This window comes from Brienomyrus brachyistius, chromosome 21 (assembly GCF_023856365.1).
Source record: "Brienomyrus brachyistius isolate T26 chromosome 21, BBRACH_0.4, whole genome shotgun sequence".
In the NCBI taxonomy this organism is placed as follows: domain Eukaryota; kingdom Metazoa; phylum Chordata; class Actinopteri; order Osteoglossiformes; family Mormyridae; genus Brienomyrus; species Brienomyrus brachyistius.
Genome location: NC_064553.1, coordinates 9,354,934 through 9,372,452, shown reverse-complemented (window position 1 = coordinate 9,372,452; position 17,519 = coordinate 9,354,934). Strand labels below are relative to the sequence as shown.

At 49.2% G+C, this 17,519-nt stretch overlaps 1 protein-coding gene across 22 annotated transcripts in view; it reads right to left on the bottom strand.

Annotated features, from left to right (window-relative positions):
* The window catches only part of LOC125716317 (discs large homolog 1-like protein), a 110,242-nt gene that overhangs the window by 42,976 nt on the left and 49,747 nt on the right, over positions 1–17,519 (bottom strand). For 12 of the 22 annotated variants that reach the window (XR_007384315.1, XM_048988468.1, XM_048988470.1 and 9 more), the window contains one exon: positions 14,832–14,939. The exons of the other annotated variants lie outside the window; for them this stretch is intronic. Coding sequence is in view for 11 of the 12 variants with exons in the window: in XM_048988468.1 (XP_048844425.1) it covers positions 14,832–14,939 (108 nt within the window). In the remaining variant the exon portion in view is untranslated. The remainder of the gene's footprint in view (positions 1–14,831; positions 14,940–17,519) is intronic. 22 annotated transcript variants of the gene reach the window in all.

Genomic DNA, 17,519 nt, shown 5'->3' with positions numbered 1-17,519 from the left:
TGGCTGGGCATGCGAACCTTATTATGGTTCCTCAGAAGCACGGCCATGCAGAGGTAAGCCAACGCCCTCCAGCCCCGAATGAGTCAGGTCTGATTATCACTGAATCCGATAGTTTGGGCGCAGGCTACAATCCTCATCGTGGGTCCGAGCTCTCCTAAATCGCCTGAGCGGACGGAGGCCATTAGCTGCTTTTATCAGCATAAATGAGTTATCCGTTTCATCAGACAACACCGAGAAGGTTGCAGTGACAGGGTTCTTCCATCTTCCAGTAATCCTTGCCCACTTAGCAGACAGATCTCACAGCCAATATATTTATATGCATACATTTTCGTACAGCTAAATCGGAAAGAATAACTGCTCAGGAGTAAGAGAAAAACTGCCAATAAACGTCCCGAGGCTCAACAGGACAAGACAAAAGTATGAAGATACCCTCCTGGTTTGGTATTTAACAGACAATACTTCCAAGCTGTGCAAAACACACATCACTTTACCGGAAGTTATCGATGGGATCTGAGGAAACGGACCCGGAAAAACTAACATCCAGGCACCAGAGGAGTTCCTCACGGCTTCCACAGCGCAGACGGGAAGGACACGAGTCCCAAGCTAAGGCTTCTGATTCCGGATGTCAACTTCATTAGTGGGGGCCATCGAAGATCATATTCCCTGGGTCCTCCGATTACAGCACCTCTGACGTGTCCCAAAGTCTTTGACAGCTGCATCATTCAGTGGACTATCAGCCAGTAAACACACTTATCAGAACAGTGGGGATGAACAGCAGCCTCGAAAAATCCAATTGGACTAACCTGTTGCTACTTAAGGTGTTATTGACTTTCGGAAAGTTAATTGTTTCCACCACTAACGAACAAGGCTGTTCATTAAACTGAGCAACAAAACTGGGATTGCCAATAACACAGCACTGCTACATAAATTCAGATTCATCGTCCGGCTGCAGCATTCTACTAAGGGTTAGCTAATTAGCTTTTAATATGTGTCAAAACATAACTTATCTATATCCCCAATCCTGGCTGAAGGAATGTGTAAAATGCAACACTTGCACGCTACATCTATTGTCATTATGCTACGCTTTAAAAAATTACGCTTAATGAGCATTTACTTCATTGGGGTTGGAGAAACATAAAATACATGATTATACCTCTGAAGCACATTATTAATATCTACTTTCCGCTCAATGTGTGCGAAGTCGGCATACAATCACATGAAATGTTGGTACCAAAAATGGGGAATAGATTAGCTTCGCTTGTCTTTGCACTGACGGAGACTGGACTTGAATTTTTAATTCAAAAATCATTTGTATTGTAAAAGCACAACTGAGTACACGCGGGAAAAGGGCGATGGTCATAATGTAAGGCACAAACTCACCGAATAGACCCCCCCCCACCCAAACAAAGTGGCTTTTTAGGATTAAGATACAATATTCATCAACTCTGGACTTACAAATACTTCTGGGCGGGTTGGGGGAAAAAATGGCTGGCTGCCTGGTGTATTGACAGCCCATAGTGTCCGGCACTAAGGTTCTCATTCGCTCATCTATCATCTTCCATCAATACGTAATGATACCTACTTGGCAGCATGCAGGGAAACCAGATCTCCCCACCGCCACCCCCACATATACAAACACCCCACTACAGAGACAGATCGAAGTGCAGCAGGACAATACCACTGACGGCCAACAAAGGGGGCATATCCGTTTACAGCTCTCCGATTGCAGGGTCCTACATTCCCCCTTCCATCAGTCAGGACTCTCCCGTAAGGCAGTGACGAGACACGAGACCTGGTCACCTCTCCCCATTAGTAAGGAACGCCAGGACATACAAGACCTTCCTGTGCTGAGTTCACTGTCAATCTCCGTGGCCGAATTGGCTGCATGTCCCCACTCTTTCCCAGAATGGACGACCCAGTCAGTTCTCACAGTCCTTCATTACCTCCCCGGGATGAATTTGGGAAGTGTTTTAAAGTACTGGCCGATTACTAGAGGACCTCTTAATGGCTGAGGGGTAAGGTTCACCAATAAAGCACATTAAAGAACAGGAAATCCTCCCTTCACGATCACGTCGCCAACAGCTCACGCTAATCAACCGCTCGGTAAAACTTACATAAGAAAATTACTGGACAGAACCGCACCTTTCTTTCACGTTTGCCTTGGCGGGAGGGGGGTCATGTCGAACCCAACAAAGGCGACCGTGCGACTGATGTCAAGTTTTAACCTGGCGACTTCAGATCATCACACAAGCTTCATGCCGCAAACCCAAGGAATTCAAAACTGGCTAATTTTCCAAAACAAAAAAAAAAAAGTCAAGTCACTCAGAGATCTGCCATCACCCTCAACATCCGAAAAAAAGCTCTCTCCGATAAGACAGGATATATGGAATATAGAACCTTTCAGGTAATGCTTCTCTCCTAGACCAGCCAAGCCAACAAATCCCTTAAAAGCACCAGGTGCAACCAACAACAACCACATAAATCGAATTGCCTTTACCTCCGAAAACTTACAAGCACAGGAATTCCCCCCCAAAGTACCAGAGCTAAACTTGAAGCAGCTAAAGAGGGTGTGTGTCTGGCCCCACACGCACGGCGGGGTGCTGCGGGGCAGCCGCCGCGGGCTCTACCTGGCAGGCTCCTGCTGAGATGCAGTCGGCGAAGGCGCTGCGGCGGCTGAAGAAGGTCAGCAGCTGCTGCCAGCGGGAGGGCGGTTCCTCAGAGGAGCTTCGCTTGGCCCACTGCTTCAGCTTGGGCCCCGATGCGCTGTGGCCAGAGCCGAGACGGAGCCCAATCCCGAGCCTTGGCCGGAGGAGGCCCCCGAGGCGATGCGGCTAGCCCGGGAGTACAGCGCATTGTTGCCGAAAATGTAGTTCATCCCGCGCCGCTCTTCCCTTGGGGACCGAGATGGAAATCACGCTGCCGCGGCTGCCGGGCGACCAGTCGGCAGGGAGGTGAAGCGGTGTGGGGGGAGAGTAGAGAGGGTGGTGGGGGGGGGGTGTCTCTCTGTGTGCAGGGGGCGGTGGGGACAGGAACCGGCAGCGGCAGCGGGGGTTTCTGGATAAGGTTACACCATGCTCCCACAAATTTCACAACTCCCAGGGACCGACGCCAAAGGAAGCGGACGGAACTTGTCCAGTCTTCCTCCTTCAGAGAGGAGGCTTCACTGGCAAGACCCTCATTGCTGAACAGCTCGAAGAAGAAAGGAAAGAGAGACAGATAGAGAGATGGATAGAGAGAGAGAGGGAGGGAGAGAGAGAGAGAGAGAGAGAGGGAGAGAGAGAAGTTCCGAGAGTGCTTTCTCCCCACCTTGTCTCTGCTACTTCCCTTCACCAGTCTGAGAAGCGCCAAGAAAACGCTTTGATGAAATAACTCTTCATGCGCAAGAGAATTAAAAAGGAAAAAAAAAAAAAAAAAAAAAAACAGCAGAGCTTCAGAGACGGAAAGTGTCTGCAAAGCAGGTTTGCTGCAGCCGGCTGATGAGATCTCCAGGGCACGCTAATCATACGGGCGAGGAACACGAGGATGACACTCCTCCCTAAAAGCACAATCACCGCACAAGCCAAACACACGGTGGCATGAAGGAGCAAGGCAATCTAATCACACGCACTGGTGCCTGTTTGCTTTTACCTGCACAAGCATCGTCCCCTGAAGCCTTTAAAACGAGTTATATTTTTATCCCTAGTCACCAGAACTCTACAGGCCATAAGAAAAAGTCACTGTTTTTTCCCTCCTTTGCCAAAACAGTTGAGAGAAACATCCAGTCCAGTGATAGCATCAAGTGACACTATTGACTAAATTACACAACTCTGACGCTCAGTCTTAGCCAAATGCCTCGAAAAAGCACGACTTAAAGACAATACTAAGGAAAGAAATGAGGGATTGCTCAGAGCATTCCCCGCTTTACAGTGGAAGATGGAAATCCAGGCAGGCGAGCACATCCCAGGTAAAATATGGTCTCCTCTTGCCTGAGTGATTCTTGAAGCTCTGGTGTTGCTTTTTCAGACACTGCAGTATTTTCATCTCCCACACACAGCCAACCCAGAATAAAAAAAAATAAAACAAAAGCCTGTGCCATTTGGAGTTGGGAGGGAAAAAAAAAAAAGAGAAACAAAAGCGAAATGAGAAAATATTCTGCACACGAGCCAAAGTAAAAAGTCTTAAGCGTGCTGTTCAGCATCTGCGATGGCAGCAATCTGTAGAGTTAAAAGAGAGGACAGGATGCCCCCCCCCTCCATCCCCATCCCCAATGAGAGCGACCCTTAGGTGTGCCACAAGTGTCAAATGAGTTAGCAGATATAGTCACAGCTTCAACCTCCACTCCCCCGGGACTAAATCCATGGCAACTGCTCTCACATCAAATAATGCGAGCAGGAATCCCGAGCCACCGTCCTTCCTTTCTTTCTCTGAGCAGTCTAAATATACTCCGCAGCTCGCATAAAATAGAATCGACTGCCTGGGCAACATCATTGTTTATTGGAGCTAATATTCACACTGCCACCTGTAATAGAGAGAGGGCACTAATGAACCAAGACTCTTGAAATTCTGAGCTCAGCATTTTCAACTGCTCACAGTAACTCCTAGCTGCAATCAGCAGAAGAGATAAATCAACATACGGAATAGGGATGATTTAAATAATTTAGAAGGCTACGGAGAATTAAGAATAATTCAAAACTGAAGGTTCGCGATTTATTATTATTATTATTATTATTATTATTATTATTATTATTATTTTAACCAATAAAATGTCCCAAATGCTGTTAAAATAGCATCCCACAGATAAATACACTTCCTTTAAAAGCAAATTCTTTCGGACTGTCCTTGAGGACAATTAACTGCATAAAATCAGGCATGCAGTTTTTCTGCAATGAGTCCACGGGTTCTTCATTCCTGAGCTATTCGGCGAGGCTGCAACGTCAGCCTTTAAAATGGGATCGAAAGCAGCAGCGAAAACGACGGCTTTAATTCAACAGTAAAGCTACAGCCACACCTTGGCCGGCGTTTGGTGGGAGCATGCTGACTCGTCATGAAAGCTAAATCGGCTCCAGCTGGGTGAAGGCATGGCCATTCAGGTTTGTCCCCATTAAAGCCTCCGGAGATGAGCAGATCAGTGGGACACGGAGGCCACAGCCCATGACACATCTGCACCAAGCAGCAGGTGAAAGTCAGCCCAGGTCCTGAAAGGCTACGCACCCATAAAGGGGAATCTGATCCTGCCTCAGTGTGTTTGAATATGAAAACCCCACAAAGCAACAAATGGAAATCAGAAACTCTTTTTCAATTAGATATGAGGCTCAATCGGACAGCAGAGTCAGGCCGATCACCTTGCCGATGGAAAACCTCGGAAGGCTGCCGCTAAGAAATCGTGCCGACACGGTGAGTGGGAACAGAGGGGGCAAGGCCATGAGGAGCGACCTCAATGCAACATGGTCACCTTCTAGGAACTGAGGCCTGTATTATGAGGCACGTTTTGCTGGTAAGCTAGTTTACTTATTGGATTTAAGGTACCCCAGTTTAAATGGACTTTATCTTCATTCTCTTACATTTAGCCTAGACTACCTTAAGACAAGTTATCTAGCTACCCAACAAATCCCAGGCCCCTTCCAAATACAGGCCCCTTCCCCGGCGACGAAGACAAACACAATCAGTACTGGCTCCGCTCCTTTGGCCGGCCCCCTGGCTTGCAGAGAAAGGTCTGGATGTCTGTGACCCACACTAATGGAGATGGTGAAAATCCAAGGCTAGAGGGGCGACACAGTATTTACTGGACGCAAATTACTGGACCCCCTCCACCACACCCCCCAAAACAGATCCCATTGCGGCTAATTGGCTCGGATGTCCATAAACTAGCAGGCTTTTATCGTCTGTGCCTGCCACTCAACTACAAAGGATATCATCACATCGCCACCCAGGATTTATCCTCATCCAATAATGTGTTCTTAATGGACAGCGCCATTCCCGGGGGGGGGGGGGGGGGGGGGGGAGCCGTACGATTCACAATTCCCTTCATTTTGGTAGTGCTTTCAAAATGATCCCACATTATTCAATGGGAACTGACTGGACATTACGTAATCCACCTAACATGCTAAAAATAGCGCATAACAGCACAGATAGAAATAAACAACTGATCAAAGGTACAAACACGAAAGCTGCAACAGACACATATCAGTCTACTGTTCTTCTTTCCCCCCAGATCACTACTAGCCATAACCATGCAAAATGTGCAGTGCTGTTATACAACTCATGTGAGCATTCTGACAGCACAGGAGTTAACAGCACATACTGGAGAGCTCATGAAATATATATAGGTGGTGTTGTAATACTCAATTATAGCATAAGGGACAAAAATGTAGGCTCTTTGTAATATTTATTTTTGTTTTGTTATATTACTTTTAAAATTCTGACAGTGATTCAAGCTTCCAAGTAAAATGAGTCTGGGCACCTGTAAAAAAAAAAAAAAATCATTTGATCCTACAAAATCTGAAGCTTGCAAACATTCATGTACAAATAAAAGCATTTACAAAGCTACACGTGTTTTGAAGTGTCTTTAAACTACGGTGTCGGGTTTGACCATGCCAGTAACCACGGGAGAATTATAAGGAAAGCACACGAGGGGCCCCTTTTCCCCTCTTAGCTCTGGGTTATCTTTTTTCTGCAGAGGAGGCCTGAAGTGGAGCCATCACTGCATCACACGCTTAGCCTGAGCAAGCAAGTAAAACAGGAGAACGGGGGAAGTGAAGCCAGTTAAGGTGCATGAGAAATTAGGCGGAATATGCATTACAAATCTGTCAATGGCATTAAAAGGTAAGTTCGCAGACGCTATGCAAACCATTCAGGGGTGATTACAGGGCAATAAGGCAAACCGCCTGAGGTATTTTGTGTTGAACTGCTATCTGGCGATTTATTTAAATATTTACTCACATTTACTGACGCTGAACAAGCTTAATGCTTCAGATGTATTGTTCTTGGAGAGATTTTCGATTATTCCGACAGTAAAATGCCAGAAGTGAAGACATCGAGCACACTAATAATTTTGAGTTGCGTAACCAAATTCAACTGTAATTCTTAAGTATGAAAGTGAACCTGATTGCAATTCTAGTTATTATACTGCATTCAATTACAAATACTACGATTTACAAATACAACATCTTCAAGAAATCTACACAAGCACAGCCTGACCCCCCTGCACGAGTCTTCCCTTGACACACATGCTGACCTGACAGGGTTGAAGACTAACCCTCGCCCCTCCAAAGTGTTCTCTTACTCCATTGTGCTCTACGAATCTCAACTACGGCAACTCAACTGATCCCAGTCACAACCTCGGGGCGGCCGGTCGACAGCAAAGGTTGTTGTGAAGCCATGAGAGAGAGAGAAACGACAACCAGTTCTGCATTTTCTGCGCCTCCTTACCACAGGCGGCTAATTCAAATGCAAATGAGGAGGGATCGATGCACTCTGCTCACTATACGTAGCTATTTGCTTCACGGAAAGCTTCACACTCGAACATCCAACAATGAGAAACGTTTGCAGGCTACATTTATTTGATAAACAGTAGAGTCTTTGGTGAAACTCCACACATCATATACAGCAATTCAGCATTTATCTGGAATGTTTACTAACAACATTTACTACACTTCAATCTGTTTTTAGCTAATCATCCTACCAGCCACTTTAATAAGCATGATCAGGGACTAATAAAATTCACAAAAGGTTTCCTTTACAGCCTGCAGAGAGACCACTGCTATATTAATCTCACTTTTATTGAACAACACCGTGTAGACGAATCAAAGTTACTTCAGTGTTTACAACTTAAGTGTTACGTAAATGATTGTTTGCATATGTTAACTGCAAGCAGGTCTTCCAAGTTTCAGGGAACATTTGGTGGTTGGTGGCAGGATTGGCACTGCAGCCACTGGAAAATGCTTCACTCTGTTCCATTCAGACTAGTGTGGTGTTGAGGTTTGGCCCGCCACACGCTTGCACTCAGGTTCTCACCCCGGAGGTGGTTCATCTTGTGTCATATCGACATATCGTTACGCTGTATCATCGCACACCCCTTACCTCCTTACCTAGAAAATATACTTCAAATGGAACTGAACAAATGCTAATCAAAATATAGGAGGTAGTGTTTACACCTAAGAATTTATAGGTCACTGGCAAACACTGACGTACCCATAAGACTTTGGTCAAATCGATATTCTATACACAGAGTACAGGTTGAAACCTACAGACATAAAAGGCAGATGTAGCTTCTGTCTACAACGCAAGTGCTCTGAAGGCTCACACACATCGCAGCAAGCCGCTGTTTTGCCCCTGATATTTCCTTGGTCCTACCAGAGCACTGCAGCGGTGTAAAAGAGCGAGAGAGGGAGAGAGGAGAATGAATCATAACCAATCTAAACATATTGACATTGATGCTGCTGTGGGTTTATTGGGAGAGACTCGTCGACCATCCCTGTGCATTATGGGACAGCATCCTCTCCACACTGAGCAGGGGCATTTCGGCACAGGAGCAGTGGCACACGCAGTGCTGTGCTCCCTTGCAGGGCTGGTCTTCTGTGTCTCTGACTACGCATCATAGCTTTGCATTCACGCCTCCAGGCTGACGGCTCTCGACTTGTAAATGTGAAAACAGATGAGCACTATTTTGAGTAGCTGAACTAACTGCCGTTAGCTGACTAAACCACCCCCTCCACACACACACACACACACACACACACACACACACACACACACACAAACACACACACAAAGGCCAGCCATCCCAGGTAGCTTTGCGGGAGCTTCAGACTCAGTTGTCCCCTCCCTTCCTATATTCCCTCACCCCCACATCACCGCTCACATGTGTCATTACTTTGGGAGCAACAGTTAATCCCAGTTAACCCACCCTGGTGGCTCGTAACTATGACCCACAGGGGTCACGGACTGAGAAGCACATACCGAATAAGGTATCACATCATCATTTGCACAGCCTGCAAACCAACATGCACATCGCCAGCTGACCTCTCTGACCCCCGGAGCAAACAGTAAAGCGTACGGAGGCATGGGCTAACATTTGACCATCACAAAAAGCACCTTACGGCAGAACAAAAAAAAAAATAATGACAAAAAATAGGCCGAATAAGCATGACAAATGACGTTTCTTGTACAACAAAGTGCCAGAGTGCGCCCCCAGTGGCGGGAGCTGGGAGTCGCCACCTCAGATTGCAGTAATGAAAGGGTTCGACAGGCTCATTGGGACATATCACCTCTACCTGCCGCTACTGAGCTCACGCCCAAATCCGAGGTGTAATGCGAGCTGCGGGGGACCGGCTACCGCCTAGCACCCTGCGATCTGGCACATCCCTCCTACACGCCCGTTGGCTGAGGCTTAGCAGGAGCCTCAGCCGGTCCGTCTGCGGTCCTGGCCCTCTTAGGTCCGTCCAGGGACGGCGGAGTAAAGCGAGGCTCTGTCAATCCCAGAGCCGAGGCTCAGGGCAGACGTGCCAGCACGACACACAAGGCTCCCTTTCATCATCTGCTTCAAGAATCATTATAATAATAAGTAAGATATATGTATATATTTTTTTAACTTCACACCCACGGCAGGCCACTAAGCATGCGCAGGCGGCATTATGCCGGGTGTTCAGACGCCTTTGAGTGCTGGAACCGTGACAGCGTAAAACGCAATGCAGAGCTCGGAGGAAGGGGGGGAGCAGGGTACTCAGGCAACAGGCCAGGGGGGCCCCTCGGGCTCACATGTTTCCCAGGCCCCTCCCTCAAAGATAGACACCTTAAGGAGGTCAGAAAGATGAAGCCAATCCCCGAGAAACACAGGAGTTATTCACTTACCCACTGCTGTACATCTAAATTCAGCAGCTGAGAATCAAACCTAACAGCTACATTCATATGAAGCACTTTTCCAACAGTGAGACAAAACTGCACCAAAAGGACGACTCAGAACCCAGTAACCACAGGCACCAGTAACCAGGCTTGTTTAGACTTGTGATGAGTCCATAACAGAGTAATCTGAAACAATTTGAGGTTGAATATTTTTGTCAGTTTAAATATGGCCACCTTGCAGGAAGAACCCTACTATACCCCTACAACCAGACCACCCTTAAAGCAGCGTTTCCCAACACAGTTCTTGGCGACCCTCAGATGCTCCACGTTTTTGCTCCCTGCCAAACAGTTCACATTTTACCAGGAGCTGGGAGGGAGCAAAAACTTGTATCTCCATAAAAGGATAGAGGCACTTTGGGACAGGGGGTTCCATAGAGGGCGTGATTGTACTCCTCGGAGCTACGCTCTAACCCAACCTCGTCCCCAAGACAAACCCGTACAGGACACAGTCGCCATGCTCACGGTGGCCCAGCAGCCTGATGAGTTCTGTCAACGTCAAATGGGCACAGAACATCAGATGTGGCGCCGAACCACAGGCTGAAGATGACGCAGCGAAGAATGCGCGGCATTGGCATCCTCTGAGCAAAGTCAGAGGTCCGAGGCAGTGTGTCCTCCCCCCCACTGGCGAGGACCTACCAGCAAGCGCAGGTGGAGCCTCTTGGTTCTCTGGAGGGTTCCGAGGAGGCGCCGGCCCACCTTCTTGGCGTACCACACGGAGGCCAGCATGCCGATCCGACAGTGCCTCCCCGGGAGCGCCGGTTCACGATGCCGGAGACAGATGGGCGCCCCCCCCCCACGGCAGCGGGGCCCATAGAGGCCTGGAGCCAGGATCCCACCCACAGTCCGGGGGCCGGCTGCGCTCTAAGCCCAAACTTTTCCCCTGTCTCCACGCCTCCTCAGAACAGCTCGTCTCGAGGAGCGGGGACTCCGCACTCGGGCAGCGGGTGAGCAACGCTGCCGCCGCTGTTGCTCCTCCTGCCTCCCTCCCTTCTTCCTTCACTCGCTCACCTCACTCTCCGCACAGCTGCTGCGGTTTTTGGCGCGCTCCGAGCCCAGAGTCTCCGTCCTCCGTACGGGTGCTGCCCACCAGAAGCGAGGGGGTGTGAGTCACCCCTGTGGCTCCACAAGTCCGACTGACCGGATTAAAAAAATTTTTTAATTAAAATTAAACAATGAATTGAAACGCAAGAAAATGCAGCGAGGCAGGGCAGCACATAGCCCGTTCTCTGCTAGCCGCGCCTCCTCCGAGCTGGAGTCAGGTAAGCTCTCTGCACTACGACCAGCACGTTTGGGGACTGCGTGCTTTTGTGCCGGTGTTTAGTATTCATCCCCCGTGCCGCCGGGGGGCTGTGACAGAGAGGGAAGGGAGAGAGGGGTGAGGGAAGGCGGGAGAGGGGGCTGGCTGCACAGACGTGGCCCAGCTCTGCCCCCCATTCTCCATAGCTCCGTTTGATTTATCTGACATGACTCCCGCCTCCACACCTCCCTCGCTCCATCTCTCTCCCCCCCACCCCCAGCCACCAGGTTGTACATGGCTGTCAGGAGGACCGGCGCTTTGTGCAAGACCCCGACATCCTACAATGCAGGAAAGCAGATACAGGTACCGCTTCTCCAAACAACACTGATTCTGCGTTTGGACCACACGTGCTTCAGTGACTTTAAAGCCCCAACCTGTCTTCCTCAGGAGAATAAGTGCACAGACACCGCAGTTAAAGGCCATTCCTGTCCTTGCCAGAGCAATTATAGCCTGCTATATTATCCATCTACTAACTGCTTGCCCTGGTCAATGTCACCTGGTGCCTATTCCAGGCAGCACAGGGCACATAACTGGAGTACACCCTGGGTGGGATGCCAGTCTATCACAGGGCACACGGCTGAGGTACACCCTGGGTGGGATGCCAGTCTATCACAGGGCACACGGCTGAGGTACACCCTGGGTGGGATGCCAGTCTATCACAGGGCACACGGCTGAGGTACACCCTGGGTGGGATGCCAGTCTATCACAGGGCACATGGCTGGAGTACACCATGGATGGGATGCCAGTCTATCATAGAGCATACACATTCAAAAGAACTATTGCCAATTTATACACCAATTGTATAACTGCAGATCTTTAGGTATAGGGGAAAAAAAACAAAACATCTAGAAAAAATCCATGTGACACAGACAGAACACGCAAACTCCACACACACAGAACAGAGGTGATCCAAACCCGAAGCCCTGGAGGTGTGAGACAGTCCCGCCCCACAGTATTATTTTCATAAAAACCTCCTAGGTAGTTTGCCTACACAGCGGCGAACCTGTTTACTATCAGCGTTCAAGCGCGGCCCTCGAGTGTGTGGTCAATAAAGCCGTCGCATCTCGTTAAGACAGCAGATCAGGGAACACTGGCTTCCTGGTCCTCTGATCGCGGCGTCCGAAATGCGAGCACAAGCAGTGACGATAACATTAACCAGGACACCCCGCTCACGCCTCAGGCACACCTGGCCTTGCTCCGCCGCAGACGTGGAGGGACACACGGGGATAGATTTAAGAGATTTCAGCTTCTTCAGATTTCGCTCACACTGCCGCTCCATGCTCCTCTTCCCAGCTTGATTATTACCAATGAAAAGACTCGCTTACAATGGAGTTCCGATTTACCCACTGATATCCTGTGAAGCTGCCTTGTCGACCCCATTCTCCGCGCAGAGCTGCCCAGGACAGACCGGCTGGACTGCGACTAACTCGGCCCGTCCACACAGACCCGGTACAGGGACGCGAAAAGAAGCCTGACATCACATGACTTTATTACAGGAGAGCTCAAACCTAAAGGCCCCGTAAACGGAAGCCAAATCAAACCCAGATAAACACACCGGAGCCCTCGGCACCTCTCTGCTTGGGAGCCTTTCACCGATTCTGCTTAGCGAACCCGATTTAAATCCCACCAAGTAAAGTGAGGGTCAGCTGGCTTCCATTATCTCATGCAGGCACAGCCACAGGTCTGGTATTCCATTGCCATGGCAACACAACAGCTAATCTCAACCCAGCCCTGCCTCACCACTCTAACTCCTATTGGTTTACGCCACACATTTTTTTGTAATTCCCCCATTCCCGTTCCTTCAGACAAGCAAGCCTAAATGGGAAAATGAGGCAGGAGCTGGTATGTTGTGAGCCTTCACAATGACAGCTGCAGAATCCCCCGATTTGATTCAGCAGGTCTCCTGCAAGCGCCCCAAGGCCCCCGAAGCTCATTTTTCAGCAACTATAAAAACCGTCCCGGCAGCACTTTGAAACGCTGGCACACCCCCCCCCCTCGCCCCACGCCGCCTGTCTGTCACACCCCCACACCGACGCTCGGGCTTCATTTTGGTCTCTAACCGGGACTTGGAACAGCCCATCTCATCCTCGGAGGATAAAAGGGGCCCCTGCTCAGGCAGACTGCCGAGTACACACCGCCAGATCCACCCAGCCACAGGCAGGACTGTCCCTTTCAAAGGAATGGTAAGCACCTATAGATACCAGAGTAACCTCTCACTCAGGGTTGTACCAACTTCTCAGGTGGCGGGGGGCGTGACACATCACAATATCTACAAGCCTCCAGCCAATGACATAAGGAGTTTACACTTCATTTTCAGCCTCCAGCAGCATTTGACAACACAGATTCACCGCTTTACAAGCATTACATCACCTCACACCTCCACCAAAAAAAAAAAGAAAGAAAGATTTTTCATAGCTGCTTGTCGTCTCTGGACTGCTGAGAATGGGAGAATGACTGTAAAACAAAATTCCTATCAGCACGAAATCAAAAAAACACACACACACACACACACACACACACACACACACACACACACACACACACACACACACACAGAGTAATATTTACCTTCACACCGTGCTTGGTATGCGAAACCCGGCGACAGCGAGTCATCCTCAATTATTAAAACGCAGCAGTGATTCACAGTGGCTTGTTGGGTGCAGTGTGTGTGGTCTCAGTTAAATGACTTTATTTAGCACAAAAGGCCATTTCTGATCATCGGGGAGGCAGTAAAATGCGAGGAGGAATGTAAAAGTGCCTATCGAAAGTCTTCCTTCAAAATTCAAAAATGCCTTCATTTAATGATAAAAATCAATGCTGGTGGGGGGGGGGTCATGGGTGCTAATACAGAGGAGAAGAAGGGCATCAGGAATGCTGGGTGACACAGGGGTACAATACTCCATACCCCTGTGAGTGAAGCTAGACTGGGGAAAGATTATCATCGATCATGGCGGTTCAGGTCAGTACTTGAGCCAAGCAACAATCCTCAGCTCCAACATGTAAACAGTCACAGTTCTCAAGGCTCTCAAAATGCCTGGAAATACATATCCTCTGAAATTCGTTTTAGCAAGTCCTTCGGCGTTTGGGTCAAGCCAGGCCCCTGCATGTCACTAATGTTGTACTCCAGGGGACTTTGAGAGCCAGAGTCCAGCCATGCACCATAATGGCAACGATGCACCTGTGCGCGTCTGCATGCCGCACAGCCACATTCCCATCCCCTTCAACTGCCAGGGGATATTGCGATGAGCGTGTCCAACCAATCAGGAAGCAGAATGCAACGTCAGATACACCCACCTTACACAGCCTGATCGTTTGCCACACACTAAAATGCCACCAAGATGGCTACCTCTCAATCTCTTACAAAGTCACAATTAAGTAAAAAACAAGCTGGTTTTAATACGGCAGCTGATAGTCCACAAGCGCTCATGCACAGTGGCAGGTCTGCCATCTAGTGCTTGCAAAGCGTACTACAACATACAGGAATGGGTGGGAGGGAGGTAAACACAGGCTTCGCAAAATGATGAGCGAATCTTCATCTGAAACAGATGGTGATCATTTTGTGGAAGTCTGAAGGGCACTGGATGCGGGGGGGGGGAGGAGGTGCTGCGACGCACAGAGGGGGCGGGCCGCTGTGTTTGGCAATCGTGGGTGTTACCTGCAACAGCACATCGCTTTGTGAGTACAGGGTGGAGTAGGCGGAGGTCGGGATCTCCTCGCCTCCTAACGCGGAAGGCCCGTCGAAGATGCACTCCAAGGACTCTACCTACAGAGGGGCACGTAACTGTACCAGTCACAGCAAAGCCAGGAGTTACAAGGAAGGGGGGGGGGTGAGAGAGAGAGAGAGAGACTCACGCAAACAAGCAGACGAAGGACTGGGGTGGGGTGATCAAGGCAGAGACACACAAGCGTGCACAAGTGCGCCGAGGAAGTGAGCGGCGAGCCCAACACACCCACCAAAGCCATTCTGTGTTATGGCGTTCACGGACTCACAGGTACACCACTCGGAGGAAATGGGGGGGAGCTCGTCGCGACCAGGTGGGGCCACCGCGGACCGGAGACATGACATCATCAACCTGACACCAAGGAAGGACGCATGATCCGAGACGCAGGCGTGCGGTTAGACACGCCAGGACAGCAGCCGTTTTGCAGTGACGCAGGTAGGAGTGACGAATTGAGATGGACGGTTGCAATAGTATCCACAGGCATCGGGGAGGTGGGGGGGGGGGCTGCTGGGCATGAGTGACACTGGGGACACCTGAAGGCAGGAGGCAGGCACGGCAGCACACACTCGGGGAAAGAATTTAGCGCCTTACAAGGATAACATGATCAACAAACTGCATGGGTCACTGTGGTATGGGCAGTAGAACAGAGACAGATCACAGTCACTGCAAGCACGACCTTAGCATCTCGCGATGATCACACAATCACCTGATGACATGGCTTTCCATGGCATAAGCACTGGATAACATAAGCACTGGATAACTGTCACTGCAGGCACTACGAGACCTTACCACCTCGTGATGATCACACGATTCACCACAGCACGAGCACTGGGTCACTGTCACTGCAGGCACTACGAGACCTTACCACCTCGTGATGATCACACGATTCACCACAGCACGAGCACTGGGTCACTGTCACTGCAGGCACTACGAGACCTTACCACCTCGTGATGATCACACGATTCACCACAGCACGAGCACTGGGTCACTGTCACTGCAGCCACTACGAGACCTTAGCACCTCGGGATGATCACACGATTCACCACAGCACGAGCACTGGGTCACTGTCACTGCAGGCACTACGAGACCTTACCACCTCGTGATGATCACACGATTCACCACAGCACGAGCACTGGGTCACTGTCACTGCAGGCACTACGAGACCTTAGCATCTCGTGATGATCACGCGGTCACCTAATCACATGGCTCACCATGGCATAAGCACTGGATCACTGTCACTGCAGGCACTACAAGACCTTACCACCTCGTGACGATCACACGATTCACCACAGCATGAGCACTGGGTCAATGTCACTGCAGGCACTACGAGACCTTAGCATCTTGCGATGATCACACAGCTCACCGTAGCACGAACGTTGCGTCACTGTCACTGCAGGCGGTACGAGACCTTAGCATCTCACGATGATCATGCGGTCACCTAATCACATGGCTCACCACAGCACGAGCACTGGGTCACAGTCACTGCAAGCTCTATGAGACCATAGCATCTTGCGAAGATCACCTGATCACATGGCTCACCACGGTATGAGTGCTGGGTCACAGTCGCTGCAGGCACTACGAGACCATAGCATCTCCTGATGATCACATGATCATCTGATCACATGGCTCATCACAGCACAAGCAATGGGTCAATGTCACTGCAGGACCATGAGACCTTAGCGACTCCTTAGAATCTTGCTATAATCACATGGCTCACTGCTGTACGAGGGCCGAAACAGCGACATGTCACTGTCACTGCAGAAACTACGAGACCATAACAGCTTACGATGCTGCCCGATGCTCTGGTGGTACAAAAGCAGCCATTTAAATGCATGTACAAAAGGACTGGTGGGCCCAGAATTAGACCGGTGCTGGTACCAGGCTGGGTGACCAGCATAGAAATCTGAGGTCACACGTTAAGGTCAGTCTCCAGGTCATTGCCATGAACACGTTTATTCAGCTTCCTGTATGCAAAACACATGCTGCTTTACATTACGGTACAAATACAGACATCTGCTTTATTTATTTAAACTTACATGCCTTAAAAAAATAATCTACGTTAGAAGCACCAATTCTCAATCCTGAGATTCAAATGATCCACCCCTCAAGGATTAATCATCATAATCCACTTTGTTCATATGAATCATTACAACACCAGATCAGGATTCAGGAGCTCAATCAATCACACCACCATATCTGCACAGCCTCAGATGGGTTAAAGGGTACCACTAATTTCTCTAGTCTACAGAGCAAATTTGAATGCAACAGAAACCTGCAATGACAAAATGCAGCCACTGGGTGGAGATAAACATTTAATGATGCGCGAGGACAATTTTGCAGGCTCTTTATTACTGACTGAAAACTACTTAAATTAGTTGGGATTTCTCTCTAATTTAATTTTTAAGAAATCCCTAACAATATTCTGCTCACATTCATCTATTGATTCCATGTACAGGCACCTCAATGAACAATGGAAGTATGCCAAACGGTTTTGGTAGCCTGACAGCTGCAATAAGCGTCTAGCTTGTATTGATTACATGCAGAGCACAATGGCACAGATGAATGTTAATTAGGCTGGGGATCAGGTCCGACGGCAGCAGAGACCTGTCCGCGATGGGGAA